The sequence below is a fragment of the Phalaenopsis equestris genome, unplaced genomic scaffold (genome assembly GCF_001263595.1).
Source record: "Phalaenopsis equestris unplaced genomic scaffold, ASM126359v1 Scaffold000961, whole genome shotgun sequence".
Taxonomy (NCBI): domain Eukaryota; kingdom Viridiplantae; phylum Streptophyta; class Magnoliopsida; order Asparagales; family Orchidaceae; genus Phalaenopsis; species Phalaenopsis equestris.
The window spans coordinates 53160-72462 of record NW_018165400.1 but is presented as its reverse complement, the minus strand read 5'-3'; the positions used below and the strand labels follow the sequence as shown (position 1 = coordinate 72462).

Here is a 19303-nt window from a genome sequence, read left to right as displayed (position 1 = left end):
CTTAAGTGACTTCAGTCATTTGAGAGGTAATTAACAATAAAGGTTTGCCTCTATAAGGAGCTTTAAGAACTCAGATAATATAAATCTATTTAATTTTGAATATTAGATACAGAAACTTGTCGGTCAAAATAAAAAGTTCGCAAACCAAAACGGATGTCATGAGTTCATTTATTTATTTAATCGAGTCTCATCACCAAATAATGTGTCTATTCCTCGGGATATATGCATTATTTGTGGTGTTGTGCTCATTTATTTAAACTATTAAATGAATGAGATCCATCCAATCTCATTTTTCAAAAACAAAAATAATATTTTTAAAAGTTTACTTTTAATTGCCATTTTTTTTATTAATTAGGCTTATGTATATATATATATATATAAATTTAATCAAAACATCATTTTATATTTTCCAAAGAAAATTTTAACAATCCACAAGAGGTTGCATGCAAGTGAATAGAGTTTGGCCAAACATGAGGAAGCGGATTAGGGTCTAAATGATTTGGTTGCATGAGAACCAAATATATGGATGAATAGTTGATCCAAGAGGGGTGAGGCAATAACCGTGTAAGCAGTAGTGAGGAACTAGGAACTCATGAGTAGAGAGATCATGTACGATTTCCTACGGAAGTTGTCGCGCATAGATATAAATGGAAGTCCCGAGTAGTAGGTTATAAAAAGGGGTGTTAGAAAGGCAGAGTCAAGTACTGACCCGGAGCAGAAGAGAGGAGGTTGTCCCATGACTTGGAAAAAATCAGGATGAGTGTAAGTTATGAAAGACAGTATTAGTTGTTATTATTATTATTATTATTATTATTTGATGACAACATAGACTATATGAGCTTATGGCAAGTATCCATGACACGAGATGGAGGATTTTAAATGTAGCAGTGATAGGATAGAGGAAGAAAATTTGATTTTTAGTAATATTATACTTAAATATATAAATTGGTTTATTTGTTCATAGAGCTTCTATGTGCATTTTCTCATTCCTCCTGCCACAATTTGAGGTAGAAAAGTTAGACAATATGAATGTCCGCTCTAAATAATTTTGATACCCCATACACACTCGTGTGTTTTATGAGTGGACATCATCTGAGTCATTTCACCAGTAGTCACAACAATTTGGCTTCAATTTGTGCAGGTGTTGAATCCAATCTCCATCATCTTCATTGTATTTAAAGAACATGATTGTGGAATCTCTTCAGTAGACTATGATACCCCGAACACATCAACGTGGTTTTTTTCATGAATGATAGTCGTTTTGATGACTTCGGTGATTTTTGAAGCATTTTAACTTTATTTGAATGATGCAGAATTTGATCATTATCCTTTTCATGAAATGGCCATTATCGAGCAATTTTATTATTATAGAGGTATTTGTGAAGTTCATTCTACAAATGGTCAATGTTTCAAGTCATTGCAATCAGGTCAATGTTTCAAGTCATTGCAATCATTATTAAAGTATTCTGACCTCGATTCTTGTGAATTTGTATTCATTGTTTGTCGTCCTAACAACTTCCAATCAATTTAACTTATGGGACACTTGTATAGGGGTCAACAAACTCACAGTAATTTGAATGTATTCTACAAAAAAGGAAAAAAAATCCTTCAGTGCCTTTTACGGTTCAATTACTTGAGACACTAAAGTCTAGGTCATCCTGCCCATCGATAAACATCAATTTTTTTTACTTACAGGTTGACACAAGCCTTGCCTTCAAGTACTCAGATGGTTTTACTTCCAATAGCTCACAGGGTTCAGAGATTACCACTGAAATCAGTTCCCAAAAGCCACTCATGAGGAAGAAATGCTTATGGTCAATGTGGCAAGAAATATTTTGTGATTTGGTAGCTTTCTCAATTAGAAATGGATGAAGCAATGTTATATAGGTAATGGCGTAGAAACATCTCTTAATCGTTTCTGATGGTAAAGTTAACCAGGACATATTTGACATGTCGGAGAACCTCAATAACCTAAAAGTAAAAACCATGAAGTATCAATAAGCCTTAGAAACATAAGAACATAAAAGTATTCCAAGTGTAAATAGCTCAGCAAAATATCACATTAAGAACATAAAAGTAATCACGTATATGTATTCCAAGTGTAAATAGCTCAGCAAAATATCACATCTGTGTTAAACTATTATATAAGATGAACAGTGAATGAGAACTTACCCTGGCACTCAAAAGGCGTCTGTTATCTTGCTTAATCATCTCCATTAGTGCAACCTCCAACTCATTAGCTCTAATATGATCAGATTAAAAAAAAACAGAATTTAATGAACAATATGTATCCTCAGTTGGTTAAATTAAATTGAAGCATCAAGACCTGTAAAGAACCAAAGTATAATACGAAAATAAAAACAAAAAATGAACCCACAGTCAGCAGCACCCTGATGGATGCAAATATGTAGATTGTGCATTCGAAGAAAACAACATACAGGATCCCACCATCTGCCTCCAGCATTTCAACAGAGGAATAATATGCACTAGCTTGACTAAAAACAAAATTTGCATTCATGCTTTTCCAACACAAAAACATTGAATTGAATTTTCAGCAGAAGATGATGTTTAAAATTTTCCACACTAGTTAAGGAAAGCCAGGATAAGAATGCAAACAAAATTCAAATAACAGCTCCAATTAAATTGCATTAACACTAAACCAGGATGAAACAGAAGATGAAAACATGCTCTCAGAAACTACATCAGGGGATAAGCAATTTAAAGTGACCTTACATATAGAATATAACTTAGCAAAACAATTACAGAGTCCACAAAAATAAAAATTCGTCAGTTGTAAATTCTAATTATCCTAAACCTTTTCGATCTCTTACTACTTAATTACAAGTTATTACACCTTGATGCAAAATAATGCTCTGAAGGAAGATTTTATAAATTACATTCAGCACACACCTTTACCTTTTTTCCCTAATGAAACTGGTTCTCTATAGGTTTGAACATACCCAAAACAATAAATTACATTCAGCACACACCTTTACCTTTTTTTTCCCTAATGCAATTGGTTCTCCATATAGGTTGAACATAGCCAAAACAATAAGTTAAACAGAAGACTGACCTGAGGATAGCTGATCTCTTCTCCTCCAATAATCTGCATAACTCAGCCTTCAACCATGTAACCTGAGCAGAAGTGGACTAATCTTTCAATAGGAAAAAATAATAGAAACTTAACGAAAGTATTTTCTAGGTCTTGTATAGGTCATCTTTAGCTGCAATCTGCCGATAAATACATAGAACTCATAAAAGTGGAAAAAATATGGTGCGAGCAGTGACTGCAATAAAATATCAACATATAGAGGCGAGATGCTTACGCTTATCGTACTATAATATAAGCAATGAACTAAGAATCCCAAGACCATGTTGCTAATCAACAGAGTAGGCACTTGCAAGTTGCAACAGTGCCATGACAGATTTTGCAGCATGGGCCTGGACCAGTCCTCAATAAGACGAATTAATTATACGAAAAGATGATACTACATATTTTGTTTTAAGTCTACAAAGTTAAGTGTAGAACAGGTTTGATTGCCCGAATCTATTTATCAAGGTCAATCATGATCTGATTCAATATACGGAATATACATTATTCAATAATAAGGCCCCAAAGTAAGGGAAGGAAAACTTATGCTGTGTTTTTTTAGAGCATTTATATAGAAAAAATGAAAGAAAAGGCATTTATAGCTGAAAACATGTACCAACAATCTAATCTGCAATTATCTCATTTGCAGCAACTCCAACTCTCAATCCGATGGCTCCATGAAAGATTTTACAGCATGGGCCTGGACCAGTCCTCAATAAGACGAATTAATTATACGAAAAGATGATACTACATATTTCGTTTTAACTCTTCAAAGTAAAGTGTAGAACAGGTCTGATTGCCCAAATCTATTTATCAAGGTCAATCATGATCTGATTCAATATAAGGAATATACATTATTCAATAATAAGGCCCCAAAGTAATGGAAGGAAAACTTATGCTGTGTTTTTTAAGAGCATTTATATAGAAAAAATGAAAGAAAAGACATTTATAGCTGAAAACATGTACCAACTATCTAATCTGCAATTATCTCATTTGCAGCAACTCCAACTCTCAATCCGATGGCTTTGTCTTCTTCGTAGTTCTCAAATAGATCACCCATCCTAGAAGTGATCAAATATAAGCACAATCAAATGTGAAATTCCTAAATAAACTCATGATTAACCAAAATTATGCATTAATATTTACAAGTTCTTATTCAAATTTATTTAAGAGATCATACAATCTCAATTAATTAAGGAACTGATATGTACATTAATGGCCTTACATGGAATCTAAAATTATTCACCAGGCAAATCTATCTAAGAGACGGCTGTTTTAACTTGGCTCCTACCATGTAACCCTTCGATTTGAAAAGTTGCTCCTATGGACTAATTTTCATGACCTGAACTCGAAGTTTAAAATTTCCAAGATGAATGGATATTTGGACGGTAAAAGACAAGGTTAGTTTCATTTTATGACTAATAAGTAATCACTCAAAATAATTGAAAGTCACTAACAAGTTAAATTTACTTTCAGCTTAAATATATATGTTTAAAGGTAAGGGTAAATTTTAATACATATGTTAAAAATTTTATAATAATTACTAATTTTGTATTAATGTTAATATTATGATTTAGATTAGGGATTTAAAAAAATTTGATTCAAAAGATTAGGTTTTCAGATAATGGATTTTGTAAAGAGCAAGGAGAAGATAAGTGGAGGTAAAGATTTAATAGCATTATATAGAAATTAATTTTCATAAGTAGCATTGAAAAGAATATTGAATCAAAATATATAAATAGTTAAACAAATTAGTCATATTATTTCATTCCTTTTAGGAATAAAATTCTTATCTAAAAATTAGCACATCCATTTAAAATAGGTGACAGTCAAAAGAAGTGGAGAAATAAACTTTTCAAAGGTTTTTTAAGCAGGTACATAATTATTTTTTTGTATGCATTAAATTAGGGTACTATTTAATTAAAAACTGTCTTATTATTTCATAAAATGCTTTTATAATCAAATGCATGTTATAAATTAAAGGATTTATGAAATGAATGATGTGAAAATGAAAAAGGGAAATGCTGATTTCAATGAACCTTCAAAGGAAGTAACTAAAAGAATTGAAATGCAAAAAACTTAAGTCAATCAGGATTACCCTCAATGTTAATTGCAAGGGATGCAATATACTCGTGCATAGTAAATGAAATAGTAAAGGTGTACCTTGTGCAAATTTTTGAGACCGCATATGAGCACAATTTTGAGAATACATTCAGGTATGCAGTAATCTTATATGATTATTAAAGAAGTTAAAATGAGTAAATACTTAAATTAAAATGATAATAGATAAAAAAAAAAGTGAAAGTTTACTGTTTTTTAAAGTAATAAACTATATTTTCTTTTGATCATTTATACATAACATTTGCAGATAAATTTAATACATATTAAAATTATAATTGCTCACTAAGTGGTGAACTCATTGTTAGATTTAATAGTTTCTTTCAAGAAAAAAAAAACTATAAATTGATATGTCTGACAATAGAGAGTTTACACGAGGGTTATAACCATGTTATGATATGATTTTAATTTTTTTCTATACAATTTTTTCAGGGTAGTGATATATGGTTATATGATGGATTGAGATGTCTACAAGCTCTGTTGTTATTTTTGGATGATTTGATTTTTGAACAGTATACTTGTAGTTTCTTAGTGGTTATTTTATACATTTAAGTTTATAAATCTATGGATAGTAAGATGTTAATACAGTCCGACCATAGTTCCGACTTGTCTAATTATAAGACATCGAGTCAGGTCATGACAAAAGTAGTATCATATCAATTAGATTGGATCATGATCAAAAAGACTCATCAAGATAATTAAATTAGTTCATGAATAATATGAATAAAGAATTCAATAGTGTCTAATTATAATTTTTCTTATGTTATTTCAAAAATATGAAGAATCACAATCAAGGTTAGGAAGTTAGAGAAAACGTACTAGAAATTGATTCACCTCCACATGTTACTATGAATACAGATGTTTTTTGCTAAGAAGATCAAAATGACTCAAATGATTAAGAACTCTTAGACTCGAGCCAGTTCTAGTGGGGGAGGCCCAATGGACAAGCACTAAATTTATTTCAAGATATAAGACCACCTCAATTTTCTAGAGAATGTCCGATAAATACTGAAAACTGACTGCTGAGAATGGAAAAGAGTCTAGGAGACAGATGCAGGACAAACTCACTATGATTTCAGGGTATACTCCCCAGTTAATTTCAAATGATAATATAAATGTCATAGCTTTTGTCTAAGCTAAAAGATATGATTAAACAACCACTTACAAGAGTCTAAGCTAAAAGATATGATTAAACAACCACTTACCCCTCTTGGATTGATGATTACTCTGCTTTGGTGGAGATGGCCAAAAGAATTAAGCTGGATTAAGAGGCTACTCAGAGGAGGGACTTTTAGAAAAGAAGGAATTCAAAAGGGTTAACGTTTCTTGAGAGCTCTTATGGTAGGCAGTCCAATAATTTAGAAAATATAGGTGCCACGAAGGCCAGATTCAGCAGTGTTGGCAATCAGATTGGATGAAGAAATGTGAAGTTTAGAAGGTCTCACATAGGCGAGTGTATGTTGGGATTCAACACTTGTTTTTGGTGCTACCAGCCAAGACATATGGCGAGGAATTTCCTATCATAACAGTGCTGCACCACTTCAGAGAATCTTTGGCAAACTGAAGGCAGCTAAATCTTTAGAATCGGTGTCGAATCCTGATCAAACCCAGCAGACGATTCAGCCCAGGGCATATGGACTTTCGCAGCAAGAAGCTGACTCCCCTGACGTCATCATAGGTATGTTTCACATTTAAGAATTTTAATTAAAGTGCACCTTTAATCATCAATAAATTCATGGCATGTCATTCATAATACAATGTAAGAACTTAATTATGCTAATAAGTCAACCTTATCTTTTCACAAGAATGGTTTTATTCAGACGTATCATGTAGCTTCAGAATAGAGCAATAAGATTATTATTTGATTAGGGGGTGTCACACTATTTTAAAGCTGAGAAACTGATTAAAGTGATGCAATTGATTATCATTTTAATGCCTGTGATATTATCGAGTAGAATGCCAAATGACATTTTTTATGGAAGTTAATCGGGAGAGGTTAATGATTGGTGAAAAATATGTTGATGCACAAGTTATTATGTTACTCTTGGCAGAGTTTGAAGTGATTTTAGGCATGAATTGGTAGTCTAAAAACTTTGTAATAATTAATTGCAATAAAAATATTGTCAAAATAAATATACCTGAGGAGGAAGAAATTAAATAATATGGTGATAGAGGATTGGCATCCATGATAATTATCTGTTTGAAAGCTTTTAATTTGTTGAATCGAGAATATCAAAGTTCTCTTGCATAGGTAACAGATTTCTCTAAAGAAGTGAAGTCTTTGAGTGATATTTCAGTGGTAGGAGGATATCCAAAACTTTTTCTTGATGATTTACAGAGGCTACTACCAGTGCGAGAGATTAATTTCACTATTGAGTTCTTGTCAAATTCTGAGTCTATATCCAAAGCACCCTAAGAATGACAGTTAAGGAGTTGTAGGAGTTGAAAAATCAATTGCATAAATTGTTAGATAAAGGATTGATGACTTATTCGTGATCAAAACTAGCACCTCACTAGCTCTAGTATTATTTGTATAGAAGGATGAGAGCTTTAGGATGTACATATTGACTACAGAGAGTTGAATAAGCCTACAGTTAAAAACAAATATCCACTATGAAGGATTGATGACATATTTGATTAATTGGAACAAGTTTTTATATTTTCAAAGATTTATTTAAAATCAGGCTATCACTAGCTGGGGATTAAAGAGTAAGACAAAGAAAAGACGATTTTAGAGACAAGATATGAAAATTATGAATTCGAGATGATGCCATTTAGACTAATTAATGCTCAAGCGGTTTTTATGGATCTGATAAATAGGGTCCTCATGCAATTTTTAGATATTTTTTTAATCGCCTTTATTGACGATATCCTAATGTATTCTAGAGATAAAGTCAGACATACAGATCATTTACATGTTGTGTTGCAGGTTGTGAAGGAGAAAATGTTATATGCCAAAGTTTCTAAGTGGGAATTTTGGCTTAAAAATGTGACTTTTCTTGACATACCATTAGTGGAGATTGTATATCTCGGGATCAGAATAAGATAAGACAATTTGCAGATTGGTCCAGACCTACTATTATTACTGGGGTCAGGAGTTTTCTAGATCAGGTTGGTTATTACAGAAGATTTGTAGAGTGGTCTTCACTTATTGTCATTACCAAAATTGCCTCAAAAGTAGTGAACTTTGACTGGTCCGATTGTTGTGAGGAGGCTTTTCAAAAGTTGAAGACTTGTTAATGTCTGCTTTAGTGTTGGTTGTTCCTTCAGGTTCAGATGGGTTTCACATTTTCAATGATGCATCTTTGAAAGGTTTGGGTTGTGCTTACGCAGCATGATAGGGTCATTGCATATGCATCACGTAAATCAAAAAATCATGAAAGGAATTATTCCACATATGATTTGAATCTTACCGCAGTAGTGTTTGCACTTAAGATATGGAGACACTATCTGTATGTAGTTAGATGCGAGGTATTTACTGATCAATAGAATTTAAAATACATCCTTACTCAGAAAGCGCTGAACCTGAAGCAGATAAGAAGGTTGGAGTTTATTAAATACAATGAAACAGATATTTAGTATCATCTGGGGAAGGCAAATGTGGTTGCAGATGTGCTAAGTGGGAAAATTTCAAGTAATTTAAACATTTATTTACTCAGCAGAAACAATTATTTGAAAATTTGGCAAAGCCTAAATTATATGTAACAAATTATAGTGATGACAATATGGTTCAATGAAATCAATTGACTGTGCAGTCCACTTTAAAAGGAAGAATTGAGAATTCATTAGCCAGAGATAGTGGTGTTTAGAATATCCTAGAACAGATAAAAGCAAGCAGTTCGGAAAAGTATGTGAAAGATCATGATGATTTATTGAAATATAAAGATAGGTTTTACGTTCTAGAGGTTAACAACTGGAGGTAGGAAATTCTTAATAAGGCACATTATGTGGCTATATTATTCACACAATAAGTAAGAAAATGTACTAGGATCTTAATGAAATATTTTGGTGATCCGGATTGAAGAGTGTGGCGAAATTTGTGGTTAAGTGTCCATATCATCTAGTGAAGGCAAAACAGCAACATCCTGGAGGTCAACTACATACTTTATTGATTCCAGAGTGGAAATAAAAGGAGATTTTTTTAGATTTTGTGATTGGATTGCCTAGATCGCATCAGGATCATGATGTTATTTGGGTAATTGTTGATAGATTGAGTAAGTTCGTTCATTTTTTGCTAATTAGACAAACAAATCTGGTTGAAAAGTTAGACAAGTTATATAAAATTGCATTGAGTGCCAAAGTCTATTGTGTCCAAGAGATGACGGATTTACTTCCAGATTGTGGAAGAAGGTTTATGAATCTTTGGGCATTAGATAGACTATCAGTACAGCATTTCATACTCAGACGGATGGTCAATCAAAAATGACGATTCAGATTTGGAAAATCTACTAAAGTTATGTGTCCTTGATTTCAATGGAGGTTGGGAATCACATATTCATTTAGAACTTTTTATAATAACAACTACTAAGCTAGCATTGGAATGGCTCCATATGAATCTTTGTATAAAAGAAAGTGCATGACACATTTATGTTGAGTTGAAACAGGTGAAAAAAAAGATCATTGAAGCGGACTTAATTGATGAAGCTGTTGAAAATATTATAGACTTATCAGAGACAGACTGATGGAATTGTGGGATAAGAATAGAAATATTATGATGTCAAGCAAGGACCAAAGGAGTTTGAAATTGGAGAATGTCTTTATAAAAATTAGTCTATTGAAAGGTGTGCAACATTTTGGGAAGACGGGAAAACTAAGCCTTGAATACGTAGGTCTACATAAGGTTATAGAGAGGATTAAAAAGGTGACTTATAAATTAGGTTTACTAACTCATATGTAAGGAGTGCATAAAGTTTTTTTAAAATTGTTGACTTATAAAGCATATTGCAGATGAATCCAACAGGATGATAGCAGATTCAATTGAAATACAACCTGATTTGACTTATATTGAGCCAAAAAAGATTCTGGAATATGATGTGAAGAAACATTGCAATAGAGAGACCTCATTAATGAAGATTTTATGGAAGCATGGATCGAAGAAGGATGTTACTTTAGAGAAATTTAATGAGATGCGAGAACAATATCCATAGCTTTTCATTTGAATCATGTTTACTTTCGTGACCTTTTCAAATTTCGATGATGAAATTTTATATGAAAGGAGATTACGATAATTGAAATAAAGCAATAATAATGAACGAATAAAAATATAACCGATGAACAATTCAGCTCTTAGAGGTTGGAAGGGGCATCCTTCGTTCGTATCCAGCAAGAAAGAGTGAGGAGAGAGAACAGGTGAGGAGAATAATTAAGAGGAGAAGAAATCACTGTGCCCTAATTCAAAGGAGAAAAAGAAACTTACAGACACTATGTTGGGTTGTGTCGAGACCTAAGGAAGGAGGAAGTAGAGGAGAAAACCTAGCATGCATGCGGGAATGTCAATCAAGCCTTACAAGCCAAGCTCTAGTCGAGTGACTTCAACAATGTGTTCGCTTACAGAGGAAGAACAACGGCTCTGCATGAAGTGCAAGCAGAGGAGAGACTTCGATGCTTCTCGATATGTTCTAGTGTGTCGAACCATAGTCAAAAAAGATCAAAGAAAGAAGAGGAAGGCTCATGCGTACGGTGAGTCGAACCTTGCGAAGGAAGGAGAAGTTCGCTTCATGCGTTGCTACTATGCAAAGTAGTAGAGGAAGAGGAGCCGAGACCGAATGAGAGATGGAAGAAGGAAGCCTCTGTGCACTAGAGCTGACAACCGAACATTAAAAGAGTGTGTTTTATTAAATTGTTTTAATAAATTATGTTATTTACTTTTATATATTTATTATATATATATATGTATATATACAGGTTTATTATTTAAAGTATAATTTTCAGTGTATGTGATATCAAGATTGAAGCTATTTAATCTCGAAATTGAAAAAAAAAGGTGATGCAGGCGTAAAACAGCGCTCCAAGGGGGGCGTCTTGAAACAGCGAGGTCGAGGACCCCTACACCGGGCGAAGCTTCGGCGATGTAGGAATCCCACGTATTCGCAAGAAGTGGTATGAGTGGCAGCAGGATCACAGTACAACGGAAGAAAGATAGCAATCCCGCGAGCAGAAACAGGACTGAGCGCAAATCCTCATGATCTGGGGCTACTTCATGCTCCGTCCACACTTGTCTTCGTCTAGAAAGGCTTTTCTTCTGAATTCTTCTTACCTTTCCGCTCCCCTTTCTTTTGTGTAGAACTAGGAGGCTATAAATAGTTGTCCCCAGTGTGTGGGGGGGGACAAATTCTAGTAGTGTTGTTTTTTAATCTAATGTGTGGAGTCTCTTTCCGCTTTGTGGGTTGTGTCCAAGGAGGTGGTGGTCGTGTTCCGACTAATCCTTCTAAGCTGATGATTGTATCTTCCCCTTTTATCTTCCCCAACCTGTCTCTTTCACTATCATTAGCCGCCGAACATTACAAGCTTCTCCCAAACAACATTGTCACTACCAACCACCTACAAACATTCCCACTTGCTGCCCCCACAGTTCCGCATCTTCCCTTCGCTACCACCAGCACTCTGTTGCTGTCACCACCCCCACCAACCATCCCGACCCACCTCACCGATCTCCACCACCCCATCGGAATATATTTAGGAGTGTTTGATTGTGTCATTTTGTGTGTGTTGTTATTTTTGTTCGAGACATGGTGTAACCCAAGTTTAATATTAATGAAAGTTTACTTTTTATGTTTCCACTATTTCCCCTACTGGTATCATTTGATATCAAAGTTAGTTCATCTCATAGTCATATCCTGCGGTTTCCCAACATCCACCTTTACCTAATTCACATCAATTAAATTCTTCTTCTGATTCTCAAGCCAACCATGCCATTAGGGAGAGACACTGAACTCAACCCGGGTAGAGATTTCGCAAGAAACCTATCGTCTACAACAACAACTACCAAAGCTAGCTTACGGAAACCAAGAAGAGGTTACCTTTGTGCATGATCAAGAGAATCAAAGAGAAGACAAAGACGAGGAGATGAATTCGTTCCACAGATAAGATCAAAGTGATGAAGAATATTGACAATGTCATTTCAGTATCCAATATCAACAGAGGCCGAGAAAAGGTTTCTTATGAAGGTCAGCAGAACTTGGCATCAAGATGGACCTTCCTGAATTTGAATGAGGTATGGTCTTGAAGAGTTTATCGACTGGCTGCAATCCGTTGAACGATCTTTCGAGCATAAAGGTGTACCAGAAGAAAAACGGATCAAGCTAACCGCTATTAAGCGAAAAAAAAGTATTTCCCTATAGTGGGAAAATGTGCAGAGGCAAAGAAAGAAGAAAAGCAGTGAAAAGATCACTTGGTGAGAGAAGATGTAGAAAGTAATGTAGAAAAACTACCTCCCACCTCACTATCGCCAAGATATGTTTCTAAAGCTCCACAACTTGCAATAAAGGGATCTTTCAGTTGAAGAGCTCACTGCCCAATTCGACCACTTGCAGATGAAACATACTGACCAAGCTAGAGAACATACCATAGTAAAATAACTCGGGGGTCTGAAACTCACCATCAGCAATGTGGTACAGTTGCAATCATACTGGACCCTAGGGGATGTCCAGAAATTAGCCTTAAAGGTGAAAAGGAAATAGAAGCAAAGACGACAACAATTATCTTTCAAGCAGCAACCTTCAGGCAGGCTGTCCCAACAATTACCACAACTGAAAGGGATTTCTCGAGAAACGCATGCAAGCCCAGACAAAAGAATGACACTACAGAACAGAGCGGAAAGAAATAGGAGAAGGGCAGCTCCTCCAGCACGGTGCTGGCCATGAAGTGCCACCGATGCCACAACTATGGCCACCTTGCCTTCAGCTGTCGGGTAGTCACATTCACAGATCAATGCGCCATAAAAAAAATTAGTGATTAAGAGAAAACCGAGCACAAGGTGAGGAATATTAGCTTCCCCCGGATAAAGGAGAAGTGCTCGTGATTCGACGAATTCTACAAAACGTGGACAAGAGAGATTCGCAGTGGCTTTTCCACAACTTATTCTAGACCCACTACATAGTGAACGGAAAGATATGCAGTCTCATCATCGATGATAGGAGTAGCAAAAATGTGGCATTGACACAGATGGTAAAGAAATTAAAACTCGAAACTCAGATACATCCCCAACCATATTCACTGGCGTGGCTAAAGAAGGAGTATCAGGTTAGCATGAACCGAAGATGCTTGGTAGAATTTTCGATTGGATGCTAACTACAAGACCAGGTGTGTTGTGACGTGGTCCCTATAAATGTTTGTCACCTTTTGTTGGGATGGCCTTGGCAATATGGCCAAAGGACTTAGTATGACAGATAATAAAACATGGATTCTTTCACCAAGGATGGGAAGCGCATCACCGTCCTTCCTTCGATAGAGTCCGAGGTCGCAGGATCCCTTTTCAACAGAACAGCGCCAGTGGAACCAGTTTTAGTGGTAACAGCAACGAGAGGACAGAGACATCTGCCCCCAATAGAGGACAGATACGATCAAGGTTATGTCAGGCCGATACTGTACCAGCACCATCACCACCACCACCGTGCGAGAAGGGTTTGATTACTCTCATTATACGTGTAATTGAACCAATCATAGGATACTTTGGAAATATTAATCAGTATAAGCGTGGTGCATAGGCTCAGAAAAACATATCGGTATAGACATTTGCTCGCAGGATAGGGAAGACCCTCAGATAACTCAAGAGGTAGTGCGGTCGCCAGTCGGCCAAGGGTGGCTGACAACGAAACGGAAGCTTCGACCAATGAAGTCAAAGCTCCTCCAACCCCAGGAGACTGACGCGAGCATAAAACAATGCCCGAAACCGGTCGCAGAACAGCACCCCGAGTGAGGCACCTCGAAACAGCAGGGCTTCTCGCGGCGTGGGAAATTAGCAAATTCATGGAAAGCGGAACAGGTTGCGGCAGAATCGCAGAACAGCAGAAGAAGGATAGAGATCCCGCACGCAAGAACAGGGTTGATCACAAATCTTCACGATCTGAGGCAACTTCATTCTCATTCCACACTTGCCTTTTTCTAAAAAAGCTTTTCTTCTGGATTCTTCTTACCTCCCCACTCCTTCCTCTTGTAGAACTAGGAGGCTATAAATAACTGTCCCCGGTGTGTGTGGGGGACAAGTTCTGGTAAAGTTGTCTTCTAATTTCCTGTGTAAGTCTCTTTCCCCTTTGAGGGCTTTATCCGAGGAGGTGATGGTAATCCAGTCGTAACCTCTCCAAGGTGGTGATTGTATCTTCCCATTTTATTTTCCCCAACCTGTCTCTTTCACTCTGTTGACCTCATTTTTAGTGAGGCTAAACTACCACACTACCACTACCCACCACCTACAGCCCTTCCCATTTGCTACCCCTACAATTTCGCATCTTCCCCTCGCTACCACCAGCACCAGAGTTGTCGTCACCACCTCCATCAGCCATCCCGAACCACCTCATTGAACCACCTCATTGATCTCTACCACCTATTGGAATATATTTAGGACTATTTACTTATGTCATTTGTGTTTGTGTTGTTATTTCTGTTCGAGTCATATTGTAATCGTATTTTAATATCAATGAAAGTTTACTTTTTGTGTTTCCACTATCTCTCCTACTAGTTTCGATATCAAATGAGGAAGAAGAAAACTACACTGTGTTGAGTCAACCCCAGTTCGAAGGAGAGGCTCGTGCGGCAGAATGCGTACAGGTGAAGACCAAACCGAGTTCTATTAAAGGTAGGGGAAGGGTTTTGTTTAATATCTATGTTAAAATTTTAATAATAATTAATAATTTTGTATTATTGTTAACAAAATCATTTAAATTAAGGATTTAGGAAAGTTGTTTCAAAAGATTAGGTCATTAGATCATGGATTTTGTATAGAACAAGAAAGATATATAAGTGGAGATAATGATTTATGTTTTTCTTTATACTCTTAGTTCAATAAGATTAGATATATATTAATTTTCATAAGTATAATTGAGACGCACATTTGATTTAAAATATATACTAATTAAATAAATGAATTATATTATAGTTATTCTTTTTAGGAATAAGATTCTTATCTAAAAGTAAGCACATTCATTTCATATATATGGTAGTCAAAAGAAGTGAAGGAATACGCTTTCCAGAGGTCTTTTAAGAATGTGAGTAATTATTTTCGTATATGTATTAAATTAGGATGTTATTTACTAAAAAAATTGTCTTATTGTTTCATAAAATGCTTTTATAAGCAGAGGCATGTTGTGAATTAAAGGACTTCTGAAATGAATAATGTGAAAATGAAAAAGGAGGAAAGGTGATTTCAATGATAAATGGAAGTAACTAAAAGCGAAATGAAAGGCTTAAGCAATCAAGATTACCCCAAGATGGCACTAGGAAGAGATGTGATGTACCCATACACGATAAAAGAAATAGTAAATGTGTAACTTTGAGTGCAATTTTTTTAGCGCACATACAGATACAATTTTGAAGAAACATTCAGATATAAGAGTAACATTGAGGTAAAAAATAATAAATACTTAAATTGAAATGGGAAGATATAAATTTAAAGTGAAAGTATACAGTTTTATAAAGCGTTGAACTGTATTTTTTTTTTCATTCATACATAGGATTTGCACATAAATTTGATGCATATTAAGATTCTAATTTCTCATTAGGTCGTGAACTTACTATTAAATTTAATGATTTCTTTCAGAAAAAAGAAAAACTGTAAATTGATATTTCTGACAAGAAAAAATATAGTTTACAAGAAGAGAACTTCAACCGATAGGTATCATATTTTGATGTGATTGTGATTTTTTTATATACTATCTTTTTCAGGATAGTGATTTACAGTTATATGTTGGATTAGAATGTTTACAGATTTTGTTATTAGTTTTAGATGCTTTCATTTCCATATAAGCATACATATGTTTTTTTAGTGTTTCTTCTAAATATTAGAAGTTTATAAACCTGAAGTTAGTTAGATGTTAGTAATGTCTCATGGCAGTTCAAAACTTGATTAATTCTAAGCTATCAAGAAGGGTCGTGATACACTATGTCTTATTATTTAATTACATATCTATATAATTTTATATGCATCCATCTCAGAATCATCATCTAAAATTTGTACTAATTAAAATATGTTAATATTAAAATCCAAGTACTTTAGCATCCTCAGCTAATACCATAGAGGGGTGAACTTCAATCAATCATACATTTACAAGCATATTATATAAAACATTTTTAAAATATATATAAAAAATATTTTATATAAAATGCTTGTATATGAGATGGTGGCACTTGGGATTCAATATTTTTGTGTAAGAAATGGTGGTTTACTCATGCCCAAAAACCTCCATAAATAGAGTTTTTGGAGCCTTCCCTTCTCATTCAAATATTGAATCCCTAACCCTAATTTTTCATGCCCAAAAACCTCCATAAATAGAGTTTTTTTAGCCTTCCCTTCTCATTCAAATATTGAATCCCTAACGCCGCCATTTTTGAAGCGGGATGTCACGGACAAATAGTCCCACATCGGCTAGGTGTAGAGCCGAAAAGCAGTATTTAATTCATGGGCTGCCCAACACCCCAAAGAGCTCTGTTGGGAGGTGAAATTATGCTCAAAATACTTGTATGATATCATTGGGAGCTCCGGATTGTTTTGACGTTGATGCTCTCTAAATCGCCCTTATAGATATGTACTAACTAAAATTTGTTAATATTAAAATCCAAGTACTTTAGCTACTCAGCTGATACCACAGAGGGGTGAACTTCGATCAATCACACATATACAAGCATATTATATAAAACATTTTTTAAATGCATATAAAAAATGTTTTATATAATATGCTTGTATATGACATGGTCGCGTTTGGGATTCAATATTTTGTATAAAACATGGTGGGTTTACTCCCTAATTTTTCATGCCCAAAAATCTCTATAAATAGAGTTTCTCGAGCCTTCCCTTCTCATTTAGATATTGAATACCAAACGCCACCATTTTGACATGGGAGCTCCTAATTGTTTTGACATTGATGCTCTCTGAATGGCCCTTGAAGAGTTTCAGCTCTCCCCTAGCCTCTTCCTCTTCCTGTGAGCAAAAAAACAAGAAAAAAGATGGTAGTTATGGATAAACACAAGGAGCCTGTGGTAGATTTAAATGATCAAGTTGCTTCTTCCGCCAGCCCTGATGCCCATCGGCCAAACAAAGTCTCAAGAGTGAAGAAAAGTTGTCAAGAAACTTTGGCTTCTAAATTGTGTGTCATTCCGATCTTTGTGGAAGAGATTCTTTGGCTTGATTCAATCACCTAGAAGGCGGCTGGCGCTCTGGAACAACTCGGTACGACGGTAATCACCAACGTTCCAATAGAAAAGCAATGTTTCCATCCATGATTTACCCATAACTTCCACAAATTGGGTAGGTTATTAACTATGATCTACTCTAGTTTCTTTTGGTTTAAGATTTTTCCTTTTTTACAACGTCCTTTAATGTAAGTTCAGGCCGTTCTGATTGATGAGAATGTTCAATTGATTAATGTTGCCATTGATCTTGCTTCAATCACGATGACTGCGCTTCAACAACTAACCGGAAAGAGTCAACATCCCATTAGTGAAGTTGTTGACTGGCTAGCAGATCTTTTTACCACTTCCAGGTGATGAAAAGTGACCAAGAACAATCTTCTGGGTTGTTAAAGAGGAGGGTAGTGAAATAGTGGATTCCTATGAGCGGGAAGCTAGAGGATCGGATAGTGACATCGTACAAGATCTGTAAGCTCGTGCTGGGAGGATGGAAGGGGGATTGTTCATGATGATGTAATGGCCCACCGGACAGAGCTGAAGGTTGGTCGCCCAACAAGACATCAATCGAGGGAATCATTTTAAGTTAGGAGTTCTATTATTCAAGTGGTTGCTTAGCCGATGGCATGCTTTGGCTCTCGTTTGAAAAATATTTCTTTTCGAGTAGTTCCATGTACTGGTTTACATTTTTAATGAAAATTTTTATTTTCTGTTGATATGATGTAGTGACTGTTTTCGAATTTTGAGGTATTTTGAAATGATGACTTTTGTGGTGTTTCTACTTTCGCATCTTTCTTATAGATAGGTTCGAGAGTATAGCCTCGTGTTAAGCTTGAGACCTTTCTAAATCCCACTCTAACCCTTCCCATTCTCTCTTTTATGACTCCAAAGTGTTCTTCAAAGCTTTTTGACACTTATCCGGCAATCGATTCCTCCGTTTTGGCCGAGGACGATGTGCAAAAGTTAGCAAAGTGTGTATTTGATGACATACTAAAGCTTCATACCGTTAGGATTTTTGATCAAGCGACAAACAGATCTGAAGATGACCTGGCTTTCTATCGGGATCAATCCAATGCGGTTTAAGGCTCTCACTGTATAACGAACTAAAAAAGTATTTATAATCAGTACAGAGTAATTCATGCACAAGTAATATTGAATTCGATCGCTGCGATCATGACGTTTGTCGTCTTTTGTCACTGCCTTGACATACTGTAATCGACCGGTCTATTCAATTATTACTTCTCATTCAAGATTGAAAAAGAGGTTCGCACCCAATTTTCGACTGGTTATAGACTGCGACTATCAGGGTTAGAGAATAAAAGTAAGGATTGGAGAAAATAATATTTGGTTGGCCTTGCTCCAGCACTTGAAGAATCTGTCACTCAAAATATAAAGGTGAGTAGAATAAACACCATTCCAAAGCATTTGGTTTCCAACGGAGAAAAAATTGAGAGGCTACCACTTTCGATTCCCCAATATACCGATCAGAAAGTCAACCAGGCCATTCGACCGTACAAGCTTGGCCACATGATAAAAGCGCAATGGAGAGCCTCAGATGTTAAGGAGGCTATTCGAGTAAATGAAGCTGAAGAGAGAGCCGTCAAAAAGAAACCGAGGGATGGCCTAACCCTTTCAAAAAGAGGGCAAATTCAAGGAAAACCCGAGAAGATTGCTGCCGCTGATGCGGAAACCACAGGTGCAGAGATCTTTTTTTTAAAATCTAAATCAACTGTTATGATAAAATTGGTGCCGACTAGA

At 35.4% G+C, this 19303-nt stretch overlaps 1 protein-coding gene across 2 annotated transcripts in view; it reads right to left on the bottom strand.

Moving 5' to 3' along the window:
• LOC110032524 overlaps positions 1–19303 on the bottom strand; it is a 117726-nt gene that overhangs the window by 61990 nt on the left and 36433 nt on the right. For both annotated transcript variants that reach the window (XM_020736184.1, XM_020736185.1), the window contains exons 12-13: positions 3074–3135; positions 2173–2242 (exon numbers count right to left, since the gene is read on the bottom strand). In XM_020736184.1, the coding sequence (XP_020591843.1) occupies positions 2173–2242; positions 3074–3135 (132 nt within the window). The remainder of the gene's footprint in view (positions 1–2172; positions 2243–3073; positions 3136–19303) is intronic.